The 13,979-nt window shown below is 39.9% G+C and overlaps 1 protein-coding gene across 1 annotated transcript; it reads left to right on the forward strand.

Annotated features, from left to right (window-relative positions):
• The first annotated feature begins 1,161 nt into the window (after positions 1-1,161).
• Positions 1,162-12,856, forward strand: TGIF1 (TGFB induced factor homeobox 1). The gene is made up of 3 exons (XM_048840370.2): positions 1,162-2,238; positions 10,004-10,230; positions 11,818-12,856. Exons 1-3 carry the CDS (start codon positions 2,223-2,225, stop codon positions 12,379-12,381), a joined length of 807 nt encoding a protein of 268 aa, XP_048696327.1. The 5' UTR covers positions 1,162-2,222; the 3' UTR covers positions 12,382-12,856.
• Positions 12,857-13,979: the final 1,123 nt, after the last annotated feature.

Genomic DNA, 13,979 nt, shown 5'->3' on the forward strand with positions numbered 1-13,979 from the left:
CCCTTCCCCACTCACTCGTTGCTCAATCGCTTTCATACAGACACACCGGATATGAGCTACCAATCCCTGTGCCAAACTACCCTAAGTTACATAAAAGAGAACCACTAAGAAGGCAGCAGCAAACACTGGTGCCTTGTTAACTTAAATTGCTCCAAAGCCACCCGCCCCATTCCGCATATGGCCCTCATTCAGAACGACCCAGCTGTTTTATCTTCAGCGATGGCAGGGTAATTACTCCCTCGAAAAACAGCTACGAGGTGTTTCAGGGCATTTAAAAAAATACTATTGCTTCCCTTTCTGTGTCAGATACGAATGGGCTTTTGTGCATATATATATCACTAGAGGCTGCTGGACCTAAAGTAAAGCCACGGTTCCTGGTCTGTTTCTTTGTGTAATTTAAAACCAGATTTACTTTTACAACCTAAACCACGAGGAACGCTCCGTCCTTAATTCAAACACTGTTACACGGTGTTGAGAGTGAGTGCACAGGGGCTAGCTTGCTTTCCCTGCTAAAGTTCAAGCAGAGATGAGCCTCTTGAATTCCTCGTCTCCCACGTTTTATGCGAATGCTTTTATTTGTCCTGACCAAACAAAATCCAATTTTGGAACCGCCGAAGGAAGAGCACAAAGGAACTCCGGGAAAGCAGCCTTTGCTATTTTACGAGCTGGAGCCAGCTCCCATTTCAGTCAATGGAAAGACCTGGCGGTGGGGGAATGGATTGAGCCCTACAGGAACAACTAGCTCCAATTCCAGCATGTCTCACCTCAGAGTCAGACTCAGAGCAAAATAAACTGTTGCTGGACCACGTGATTACTTAAAGAGGAATGAGTCGCGCTGGTTTTTAAAAACCCACGAGCGAGCGTGTCTCGTTGAAACGCACAGCAAAGCCCATCAAAAAAAAAAAGTGAAAACAAAACAAAAAAACACCTTTAAAAACCGGTTTAAAATAACCTCAGCAGGAGAGAATCTTCTTTCACCTGACAAACCCGAACGAAGGGGGACTGTCTGTGTTGTGTTTGTTCCTCAAAAAATAGTAGGCTGGACTGGGGGGGGAGGAGAGGGAGAAACAACCCCGAGGCCACCAAATCCGTGGGGGCCAAGGGTCTGGATTATTTACCGGATGAGCTGCTAAAGACGCGTCGCCCCGCTTCCAGTAAGGGCAGCCACAGCTGGGGGCTGGCTGGGACGAGCGAACTGCAGCGCGCTGAATCAGAGCACGCCACGCTGCGGCGCGCCCCGTGATTGAGAAGTTCGAAAGCATGTGAGAATGACCGTGTGTCTCGGGCTGCGGCGTGCCAGGAACTTCGAAACTGCCCCGCAAGCCCATCAGCATCATAACAAGGCGGCTCCAACCATAACAACCCCCGAGCAGAAGAAGGAGCAAAAGAGCCTCTTGGCGTCTTGGGGGGGGGTGGTCCCCTCCCCCCCTTTTTTTTTTGGTCTGAAACTAGTCCGTGGGGGTGGGGAGGAAGAGCGGGGCTTGTTCAGTGCTATGCTAATCTTTTAAGCGCTCTTTTCTTGCTCTACCCTGCTTTTCTTTCTTCTCCATTCGCTTCACCCTAAGGAATGGGTGGCTCATCCGGCAGCAACAGGAGGAGGCTAAGTCAGGGGCAGCTGTCAAAATCCTCCTCCCCCGCCCCCTTCCCAGTTTAATGATCAAACGCCTGGCTGGGAAGAAAGGCAGGAACCAGGAGGCGCAGAGGCTCTGCCCTGCACTGTCATATCACACGCTCCGTTGTGTGAGTGTGTGTGTGAGAGAGAGTATCCCCTCTCTCCCTCCCCTCCGCTGACAACCGTCTCCGCAGCCAGGGAGGAGGAGGAGGCAAAGCGGCTATTGCTCTGTTACTCTCTCACTTACTCATTGCTGAAAGGTGGGCGGAGGGTACCTTTCCCCCTGGTGCCTTTTCTCACGTTGACAAGCTGGGGCCCAGCACCGGAGGGGGGGGGGGGGAAAGAACAAAGACAGAAGAGGAGGGAAAGCACTAAATCCGGACCAAACATCCCAGGCAGAAGGAAGCTGTCAGCTGGCGGTGACACAACACACAGCCCATTGAAGCGCCCTGGTTAGCAGCCACGGCTGGAAAGGGAGCCCTCTGCCCGCCTTCCAAGTTGCAAAGCGGGGATTGCTCCGCACGCAAGAAAAGGCAACTTGATTTGTGCGTGCGGTGCCCGTTGGGTAGCAAGCCTCGCCAGCTGGTGCGGTCCGCGGCTCGAGACCACGATGAAAAGTAAAAAAGGTAGGGAGGGGTGGGTGCGTGCGTGCGAGGGTGAGAGAGACAGAGTGATTTGATTCCTCGGCGTGCTGTGGCGAAACCTGGATGGGAAAGTGGAAAGCATGTTGCTTTCGCCATTTGGAAATAACAGGCGTGTGGTTTAAACTTCACTGCAGTTTGATTTGGCTTATTAAATAAAGTGGAACCGGTTTTCTTCTCGCACCCCCCCCCCGCTTTTTTTCTTTCTAAGCTGGTCCCTTTCCTCTTTGTTGAGCTCATGTCTGAAATGGCAGTTGATAATGTTTCACTTCCAGACAAAACACGAGGGGCTGTTTGGACGCTGCTTTCTTTCCATGCTGCTTGGCTCCCTGTCAAAAACCTGGTCAACTGCCTGCTTTGTCCCCAACAAAGTTTTATTTTCGCTTTTTTTTTAACAGCCTTTTTCTTCCCTCTTTCCTCCTCACCCTAATTTCCCCAGTCCGGTCCCCAAGGACGGGACTGGAATTGTTTTCACAACTTTAAAAAACAAATCCCAACCCAAATACAACTCTCTGAGCAATGCAGTCTGAACAACGGGGTGGCAGGAGCTCTTTGTTTGCGAGTTAGCGTGGGGAAAGGGGACAAAAGCGAGGGGCTGTAGGAGAATTTAAAGTGAGTTTTTTTTAATCGATCTGCAAATTTATCTCCAGCCTTTTGATCAAAGACTTTTCTTTCTTTCTTTCTTTTCTTTTTTGGAAAAGACTAAAAGTAAAGTGATTTAAAAACTTACCCACCACGTGGCGGGGAAGCAGCAAAAAAGACGTTTGAAAAACTTTTCATTGGTGTTACTTACGTAATTACCACTTGGACAGACTTTATAATCAAGGGATTGTCAGTATTTCCATCTGTAGTCCTCTGAGTATCTTGGAACCTTAAACGTGGCTGCGAAGAATTGGAAAACATTTTAAAAATTTGTTAGTCTCCAAGGTGCCACAAGTACTCCTTTTCATTTTGAAAACGTGGCTGCTGTTAAAAAAAAACATTTCGGATGTTTGTTTCCTCCTCAGTTCCCCCTCTTCTCATTTTTAAGGGCTAATCAGTCATGTAGATTAATGAATTTTTTCTATTTAAAGACCTTTAAAATATCCGAGATACTGAGAGTTTAAAAAGCAGCACTGCGCATGTTTACTACTCTAGAGCAGTGGTGTTTTTCCTGCTACAGGCTCTTGTGGTTCAAGAGTACAGAAATCTACTTCATTGTTAATGTTCCTGGAGCCATCAGAGTATGTGTTTATATACACCTATTAAGCACCTTCTGAATTCTTGGTGTATAATTTAAGATGTGCTCTAATATAGTTTGTAGTTCTCATAAGTAATCTTGGACTATACTGATTTAAAACAAAACATACAAAGGAAATTCAGCCCCAAAGGCAAAGTTTAGACAACAATCAGTGCGGGTCCTGTTTACACTCTCAAAAAAGCAAGGAATTCAGAGTTAAAACCGAAACTTTGTATTTATATAACCCACCCTCCCTGCCAAATATTTCAGTGTTCTCCTAACTGGAGTGATTTTAGATAACAACACGTGTTGCATACCAAGCCCAGCCCTCTGTACCTAGAGACAGTTACAGCCTTGACTCTAGATTTTCCCATTTTTGTAGATTTGTTCAGATTGTTACGGTTACTGGAGGTATATGGTTTTACTGAATTATTTAGACTAGTTATTTTTAGAACATTCCTGTGCTCCCTATTTGCACAGTAGTGGTGATGAGTTGGCTTCCTGTCTGCTGCTGCTTCCATTGTTCAGATTCCTCTCCCGGAGGGCAGCTACTGGTTGTCTAAATACCAACTTCACACACTTCCAACTCTTATTGTCATCTCCCTCCAAACTAAATATGTGTGAAAAATGCTGACGAGGTTACCATGTCTGCCTATGTATTTCTCTCAGTGTGTAATCTGCCTTGTGATTTGGGAGTTCTGCACTGCAACAATGAAAGGCGGCATGTTGGAAGGCAAACCTTTGAGACAGAAGACCATTGGTTTAGAGTTTATGTGGCAGAAATTAGGAAGTGAGAAGAAACTCAAAGATGCATGGAAACTTTTCAAGGAAGTTAGGACAATGATTTCTGTTGGTTTTTTTTAATTAAAGGCTTGCAGTTTGCATTTGTGGCCTGTATTTTGATACTCAAGTTTCAGAGCATGACCTGATTTCAGATTTCTTTCTTGTAGTCTAAAAAAAATTAAAATTTGTTTTCTATAGTTACAGCCAAGTTTGCCTACTCTGTGAAACCAGTAAAGCTCAAGCAACTCAGAGGAAAGAAAACTGGTTCTTCCACTTGTAAAATCACATTTAAAGAAAAAGGAAAACTTTTCTAATTTTCTGCTATGGAAAATTCCCTTACACATCCCCATAGCTCCTGTGTCTGATCTGGTTAATTATCAATACTATTTAACTTGATTTTTTTTTAAAAAGATTCACAAACCTTTAACTAAAGTTCCTTTCCAAATTGCTATATCTTAAGTTAAATCCCTTAAACCTCTTCCCGTGGGTGGCAAAAGTTTATTTCTTAAATAATAAAAATTATCAGGGTACACTTACTCTATAGGCTGGTATGTTTTTACATATTAATGACATATTCATACCATCTGTTATTTCTGGCCTAGCCAGTTATTTCCATGTTCTTTATGGTGTACCTGTTAAGTCCTAAAGACTATATGAAGTTAGGTAGCCCCTACCTATACTAGCTTCCTTTTAACCATCCTCACTTATCTGTATTAAAGGTCACAAACAAACATACATACATATATATACTTTGTTTTAGCTCATCATCACCTATCTAGGCTAACAGTCTCAAACATATGTATGGTTTCAGAGGAACAGCCGTGTTAGTCTGTATTCGCAAAAAGAAAAGGAGTACTTGTGGCACCTTAGAGACTAACCAATTTATTTGAGCATGAGCTTTAAGCTCATGCTCAAATAAATTGGTTAGTCTCTAAGGTGCCACAAGTACTCCTTTTCTTTTTGCAAACATATGTATGCTAACTTGTATTAGCTCAGCATGCAGGATGCGGTCTGCAGGTTCCTTGCATTACAGCCAGAAATACTCTTAATACAAATTTATAATCCTATTATAAAACAAATAATCAAACCCATAAGAAAAAATATATTAGCAGGCAGGCTAGCCCCTATAAGCTACACTTGCTAGTTAGCTATTGTAGTCTCCAATCCTGCAAAGACATAGCCCTGTTGAAGATTATGCATGTGTAGTCCTAGTGAAGTCAATTACAGGAAGATTGGGGGCTTTTTAGATTGGAAATAATATCTAGATATATACATGTAAAACCCAACCAAAGAAATTCACAGAAACATAAAAATTGAGCTAGAAAATCCATGAGCTGATCTAATCTATTCCTTCTGCCAAAGGAGACTGTGCCTTGCAGTATACTTATTCAGTTTCAAGTGATTCAAACAATTGGTTTCTACCAGTTCTCTTGTGAAGCTCTGCCATAATACAAGAGGATATTTTTACTGATACTCAGCCTAAATTTTAATTTTCTTAACTTCATTCCATTTCTCCTAGTTAAGGCCCCAATCCATCCCAAATAATTCTTTCTCCTTTTTGGTGTTCATACCTTATAAGTACTGATAGTTTTTTCCATATCAACTTTAGTTATCATTTTGAAAAACTATGCACATAATTTTTTTCCCTCATCAGATTTATGCCTCCAGGCCTTTTAACCAGGAAGCTTTAACTGAATTCTTTCCTGTTATTTAGTATCATCCAGATATTGAGGTGCTCAGAATTTTATGCAGTGTTCAAGGCATGCTCTCACTAGCAATGAACAAGAAAGGGACCTAGGAACTCTTTGGCCTGTGATGTCATGCATGCATGTATGTATGTATGTATGTTAAATTCTCTACATACTGCAAGACTAGAAGCTGGGTGCAGGTAAATCAATTCACATTATATAAAAGAGAGGGGGCCTGCTGATCCTACAACCTTTAGGAATAGTCTTCACTAAAATCAGTGAAATTATTTTTGTATGAATAAGGACTGCTTATCTGAGTAAACCTTATAGAATTAGAACCAGTGTCACTTCTTAGGTCCAGTTTACATACAGTGCACCAGTTCAGTTTAAGTAGTGCAAAACACTCTGTAGACATTCTTGCATCAGTTTAAGAGGGGCTTATTTTAGTTTAAACATATAATCAACTGAAGCTAACTTGTAAAAGCCTGATTTAAACAGAAATAAGTGTCCACAAAGCCTTTTATACCAGTATAACAGAATCAGTTTAAAATTCACAACTTAAAAATAAAATGGAGGTATTCTGCATGTAGAGAAGCCCTTATTCTGGGTTTGTAAATAACAGTAAATGGTCCAGACATGGAGCTTAGGTGGGAAGCCTTTCAACTGTGCCCTGCTAAAGAGGAAACCAAAAGCATATAGTCTGATTACTAACAAGAAGGAAAAACAAAGCTGAGTTGCAATCAGCGTGAATGTTCTAATGAAAACAGAGGTTTGACAGCAACAACGTGGCTTCTGCTATAGTAGAGTATCAGCTGAGGTTGTATGAGATCTACAGCCTTAACTTCCTGTTGCTACAGCTTCCGCACATGCCGTTGGAGATGTTTGTTAAAGGTTCAGAGGTCTGGGGCTCTTTTATTTAAATGAGCTCATTTGAATGAGAAGCTGCAATGCCCTTTGTTCCTGTTTAACCAAAACCTGTTTTGTGTCATAAAATTGAGGGAACACGGCACACTAAGGAAGCAGCTCAAAGGGCAGACTCCAGTGTTGTTTCATATCTTTTTTCATTACTGTGTTACAGTTAGGAAACTTACAGTTGTTTGAAGGGCATCTTTATTTTATTATATTTTTAAAAAAAGAAATGTGATCTCAGAAAGATTGCATTTGCAACAAATATTTTTGGTGGTTGGTTTTTTGGGTAAATCTTTATGTCAAATTTTAGCAGCAGGTAAAGAACAATGGTTCCAAACCTAAACCTTTGTTATCAAAGCAGAGCTCTGGTCTTACTGTTTAGAAAGAAGCTTTGCATGGAATGTTTACTTAACCTAGAGAGTTTAATCTCAAATGATTTTTATATAACCGCACTTATGAATGTAAATTTACTCTTGTGAGGAGGCACACTGGCTGCAACTCCTTGGTTCCTACTTTGCACCATAGCTGTGCCTTCAGCTCCTTCATTTCTGCTTTTCACTATTGTCTTTTCCTGTCTCCCAAGGTCTCTGTTTTGATAAGTGGCTCTGTAGTCTAATGTTTTATTATCCTCTTAAAAAAATCAGTGCAGCAACATTTTTAATCTGCCCCAAGCAAAGACAGCAATGTTTGGAACATTAGGTAAATTCATAGATTCCAAGGCCAAAAGGGACTATTATGATCATCTATTCAGACCTTCTGCATAGCACAGGCCATAAAACTTCCCCCAAAATAATTCCTAGAGCAGATCTTTTAGAAAAGCATCCAGTCTTGATTTAAAAATTGTCAGGGGATGGAGAATCCACAACAACCCTTGGTAAATTGCACCAATGGTTAATACTCTCACTGTTAAACATTTAAAAGCGCCTTATTTCCAGTCTGAATTTGTGTAGCTTCAACTTCAAGTCATGGGATTGTGCTATACCTTTCTCTGAATTCTGTAAACTAATTTTAGCTACTCATATGTCTACTTTACAGTTAGTGAACTGCTGTGTTGAGCCATCATAACTTACTTTTCAAGCAAAGTAATATTTTAATGTGAAGCTATTAGGGTCCTGATAGATTTCCATCCCGCCGCCCTTGAAAATACCACATACATGCACTTCTGAAATACAATTCAGAATTTACCGTTAGTTGGTTATTTAAATTACCTGTCACTGTTTTTGTTCCCTGACTGGATAACTTATGTAACTAAGCATCATAGGGCAAATTGTATATTCAACTGTAACATTCAGAGTGTTGGTTAGTTACATAAATCATCCAGACAGGAAACAGAAACATTACCCCACAAGTTACTTAAGTAACCACCACAGACTGAATTGTGAATATTTTTATTAACAAAAAAATTCCCTGGATAAATCTGAATAATTGCAAATGACAAATTCAAGAATACTGTGAGTTGCTCGTGACTAGAGATAAGGCAAAATTTCAAATGCTTAACTCTGTCACACTGCATTTGTGCATTTCGTAGGTATCTGTGAAAGTACTATGCAAAAACTCACAACTAGTTCTCTCTTTTGGGTCTGACATCAATTGCCATTAAATCTTTAAGTATGACCATAAATGTAGAGTTTCATAGTTGTATTTTTTCACAGGCATGGCTTCCATTTTAATAGAACTGATCTTTTTTTCTAGTTTAAGTATTAGTTTTGAAATTTGGACAGCTGCCCATATGAAGCCTTTCTGCCTGGTGTTTAACTTTGCTTGCTATTATAAAAGTGAAAGTTTCTTCTCTTTTTTAAATGAAATGGATGTTCAAACTAACTTAAAAGTGATTTAGGGCCTCGTTTTCCTTTTGTCATTTCTAGAAAATGCTTTTGAAACCTACTGTGAATCAAAAAAACTTCTGAACTGTGCTAGCTGAATCTAATGGTATCTGTGATTTAGATTTATATATGGTTTGTAAGATTCCTAAAATTTCTGGTGGGATTAAAGTACTTAAAGCCAAAGCAAAGTTTCCTTTGTGGACTTCAGTGCTATTGGTTTTGTTTCCTCAGTCACACTGTACACTTTACTAAAAGAGCAGAATTGCAGCCCGTTGTTCAGCCACAGAATATGAAGTAGTTGATTGTTCACATATTGTAGTTCCAAATTATTAGTAATATGGTTTACTGCATTAATTATAGAAGACAGAGACTAAATGAGATATTGAAATAAATTCCTTCTCTGTGGGAGAAAAATGTGCAGTAAAACTGTAAATCTAGAGTCCTTGCAGTAAACATATGTCAAAATCTGAATAAGTACACTACTTGAAGTGTGAGGAAAACTATAAGGTTCAAAGCATAGGTAATTAGGGCAAAGTTGAAGTGTGGCATGTTCTCTAGAAAAATAAATGATAGCAATTCTATACTACCTTGTGGCACTATTTAGGCACTTACTGTTACCTTGCTGTACACTTTTTCCTCAGTGAGTGAATTTTGTGTCACTTTAGAAGAACCAGCCACAACTTGCTTTCTGTTCTTTTCCTGTGTCATTCATTTTTATTAATAATTCTGGAAAGCGCTGTTAACATTTTAAACCTATAAAGCTATCCTTAATCAGAAGGAGACACACCAGCATGTTAAATTGTAATTCAATACAGCCAAGGTTTAGGTTGGGTGTATGTTTTGAAATTCTTTTCTATTGGCTTTTTGCCTAGCCATGAAACAGCCTTGAAGAAAAAAGATTGTTGGAGGCATACCACAGTAGCACCCTTTGCTGACCAACATTTGGCATGATATTGGCATCAGATGGAAGTTACTTACTGCATGTGACCAAATAAAAGGTTGCTAAGGGAACCAGTAAATGAGGTTGTGTGGAGAAATGTCCCCTAGGAATAGGTAGTTGGTGCTACTTTTGTTACAGTATACATCCTCTAAACATGAGGCCTGGTTTGACTCACAATAAAAGCACAAGACATCTGAACTGGCAAGGAATTGTCCACTTGTTAATGCTTCATAAATTAAAAAATAATTTATTTGTTTACATATAATTATATATTTTTAAATTAGGAAGCAGAGAGAGAGAGAGAGAGAGAGAGGTGTTGAAGTGAAAAATGCTGCAATAAGAAGTGTATTGAATTGAAGTGACTATTCTCACCTTTTTATTACTGTAGGTGTAGCTGCAATATCTGGCAGTGAGACGGAGGATGATGACACCATGGATGTCCCACTGGATCTTTCCTCTTCCACTGCATCAGGCAAACGGAGGAGACGTGGTAACCTGCCCAAGGAATCAGTGCAGATTCTTCGGGACTGGCTGTATGAGCACCGATACAATGCCTATCCGTCAGAACAAGAAAAAGCAGTATTGTCCCGACAAACACACCTTTCTACACTACAGGTATTTTTAAAAGCTCCAATTAAAATAAAAATGAGCCTTTGTTTTAACTTCTGAAGTTACCCACTCTGTAGTCTCTCTAAAAATGTTCATATTACAGATGTCATTTTCTTTATATGTTGTTACTGTTTGTGTTGTGGTAGCACCCAAAGGCACTGACTAGGATTAGGACCCTGTTGTTCTAGGTAGTGTATGAACACAATCTTACAGATGATGTCCCTGATACATGCTTAATTTTGCACATTGTGACTAAAGTGACTTCAATGGGTCTACAGACAGTGCATGAAGTTAAGCATGTGCATTAGTCTTTGTAGGATTAGGATCTAAAAGACACTTTGCATACAAGCAAAGTGATCAGGGTGATAAGCACATGTATTAGCAGTATAATTTTCTTTACGCTATTAAAATGGTGACTTTGGGCCTAATCCTACACTTGAGTATATGTAACTTTTATTTATATGAGTCTTCATGATTCATAAAGTCAGTGGGACAATTCACATGGGTAAAGCTATTCATATGCATGAGTGTTTGCAGGATGAAGCCCTTATTTGGGAATTGTGAGTCAGGAAATTTGGGTTTTATTCTGCCACTGAAACATGTGTGACTCTGGGCATTTCACTTAGCCTTTCTGTGCCTCTCTTTCCTCCATTGTAATATGGGCATAACCTCATAGGAAAGCTGAGAGACTTTAGGGCTTGTCTACATTAGCGAGTTTACAGTGGCACGACTGTACTGATGCAGCTGCACCACTGTAAAATCGCTAATGTAGCCTGTCTCCTGCCAAGAGAGTGCTGTCCACACCGGTGCTTCTGTTGGTGTAACTTACGTCACTCCGGGGTGTTTTTTCACAGCCCTGAGCGACATAAGTTATACCAACAAAAGTGATAGTCTAGACAAGCCCTTAGTTCATGAATGCTTGTGCATTTTAAAATCTTTGGATGGAAGGTCATGTAGGATTGCAAAGTATTATTATTAGTGGTAAATTTTATTTTTTTATCTTTATAGAGCAGTATTTTGATATAAATGTTGCAATTAGTTAAGTAAAATCTCTTTAATATAACATTGTGAGGAAAAACTACTTTATATAGAAGTACTTAAAAAAAAAAAAAAGACGTTAAGTCATCTGTTATTGCCCAGGAAACTGGTTTGATATTTAAACAAGGATGCATTTCAATGAGGTAATTCATGTTATGTCTGTTGACACAGTCAGTTGAGCAGGAAAAATCAGTAACTGTTTGTGGGAGGAGTGGCTCTTTTAATAGAGAAAAGGTTTTCCTGTTGTTAATTAACCTAAATGCAGAGAACAATAGGTAATAGGTTAATATATGTTCAGAGTTAAAAGCTAAACCTTTCACTTCAGGCTAGCAGTCTTCTTTTTTTTTTTTTTTGCAAGGGAGAGAAGAGTTGGGGGTAGAAGAAGAAAGAAGAGAAAGGTTTTTACTAGATGTGTCAGAACTTGTCGATCAGTCTCTTTTGTTGTAGAGTTAAGGAAACTGCTTGGAGGGATTCATTAATCTAACTGAAAGACTCTACTGGCATGTAGTGTGGAAGTGAATGAAGGTAGAAATTAAGATATCATTATGTTCCCAGGTCTGCAACTGGTTTATCAATGCACGCCGCAGGCTTTTACCTGACATGCTGAGGAAGGATGGCAAGGATCCAAATCAATTCACTATCTCACGAAGAGGGACCAAGATTTCTGAAGGCAACCCAGTGGAGTCTTCCACAGGCACAAAAAACTACATTCCACTGTTAGAAGAGAACTCATTTCTTTCTGGTACCACAGGACTAAACAAGGCTGTCTCTTCTAAACCTTCTTCCCCAGGATCTGTTTTGGCTCGACCTTCAGTGATTTGCCATACCACTGTAACTGCATTGAAAGATGCCCCTTTCCTTTTGTGCCAGTCATCTGGTGTAGGCCCGACCACCGACCTGCAGCAGACATCAGCTAGCAGATTCACAGACAACTCTCTTGCATACCATGAGGATGCTTCTAAACTGGGACCTAGTACAACTGCACAAAGTGGCCTTTTCAACACTCCTCCTCCTACCCCACCAGACCTCAACCAAGATTTTAGTGGATTTCAGCTTCTGGTGGATGTTGCACTGAAAAGGGCAGCAGAGATGGAGTTGCAGGCAAAACTTATGGCTTAATTCCCCCTTTTTTTTTCAGGCAGGAATTTAACAAATATGTGATTATTGCTGCCCATGTGATATCAAAAGACTAACTGCATTTTTTATTATTATTATTATTAATCTTATTTGCACAAGGGATTGCTGAAATGAAGCTTCCTGTCACTGAGGTGGTCTTCAGTGAAATATGGTCATTCCAAGAATTATAAACTTAAAGCTACTGTAGAAACAAAGGGTGTTTTTGTTTGTTTGTTTGTTTTTATGTTTCTTAGTAGGTTTTTCATAATGTGAGATGGTTCCCAAGATCATGTGATTTTTGTTTTCGTTTCTTTCAGACTGTGCAATATCTAGTAATGATGTAGACTTCTTATCATTCCTATGTGGAACAGAATATACCGACATGCTGTCTAAAACAAATGTTCAATTTTTTTAAACAATATGAATCTGGATGATTATGCTTTTTTTCCACGATGTAATAAAATATTTTCTTTAAAAATGGATGCATACAGTGTGTTTTGTTGAACAGGAGCTTCACAGGGGACACCAAGTTGTGCTCCAAATATAACCAAAATAGAAAGAAGCCAGCATGAGCTTGAAAAGGATGCCTTCTCTCTGTGTCGATCAGAGACCTACACTAGCAAATTACAAAGTTGTTGTAAAAAGGATATTTATAGGGATGAGGTGGACCAGAGCTACCTGACAGTGTCCTCTTGGGACTTTCAGTGAGATTTGGGCACCTCTCTCTTCCTTAGAAATCCCTTAAAAATCCCAGCCTCATTCCTTAAATATTGCTGAATTGATGTACATTGACAGCTCAGGGGAGAACATTCTCTTGAAGGTGAACTGAAAAGAGTAGACCAGTTGCGTTTGTGCTCTTCACTGGTCTTTTGTGATGTACAGAGAGGGCCTCAGAATTTTTTTCCTGCTTCTTTTCTTACACCAGTAATGTCAGGGGGTTGATTTGCCTGTTTTTTCTGGTAGACTGGAGTGGGATAGACATCACAATAAGTTGAAATATGACGTGCAATTTTCCCAGCCCGGAAGTGAGATATGAGGGATAAAATTTTCAAAAAGTCCGAGTCTATGGGCTCGTGTTGAGGCACCTTTCTGCTTAGGTGCTTAGTAGAATTTACGAAAGCTCTTAAGTGAGTGAGGAACTTATGATCTTTTGTAAAATCACACAAGGTGCCTAAATATCTTTGAAAATGTGTCTGAAGTCACTTCTGAAAATGGGCCTTAAGGTTCTAAATCACTTACCTGTTTCTAAAAAAAATTTACCCTAAGAGCTGCAGCTTGGATTTCAGTCTATTTGAATGTCGCTACCCAACTCCAGTCCTCCAGCTACAAAATCAACCCCCGCCTTCCTCTGAAAAATCAGTTCCCTAATGATTTTACAGTGTTTTGGGGGTATGTCAAGGGGAGGGTCATTCAGGACATCTTTATATAAGTAAAAACAATTTTTTTTTCTTTTGGTGCATTGCAGTAGATTTCAATCCTTTGGAGATAATAGACAGGTCTATATCCTCCTGAGTATTCTTTGGCTGGAAGTCTGGAACTCTTAAAAGATTTAAACTTCATTGCTGCTTTAGCTTTATTTATTCTGCCCATCTCTTGCTCTC

This window comes from Caretta caretta, chromosome 2 (genome assembly GCF_965140235.1).
Source record: "Caretta caretta isolate rCarCar2 chromosome 2, rCarCar1.hap1, whole genome shotgun sequence".
In the NCBI taxonomy this organism is placed as follows: Eukaryota; Metazoa; Chordata; order Testudines; family Cheloniidae; genus Caretta; species Caretta caretta.

Bases quoted from the DNA above. Each gene is read 5' to 3' on its own strand.
- TGIF1 (XM_048840370.2), top strand. The intron at 10,231-11,817 runs GTATTTTTAAAA...TTATGTTCCCAG, and splicing joins CACACCTTTCTACACTACAG to GTCTGCAACTGGTTTATCAA.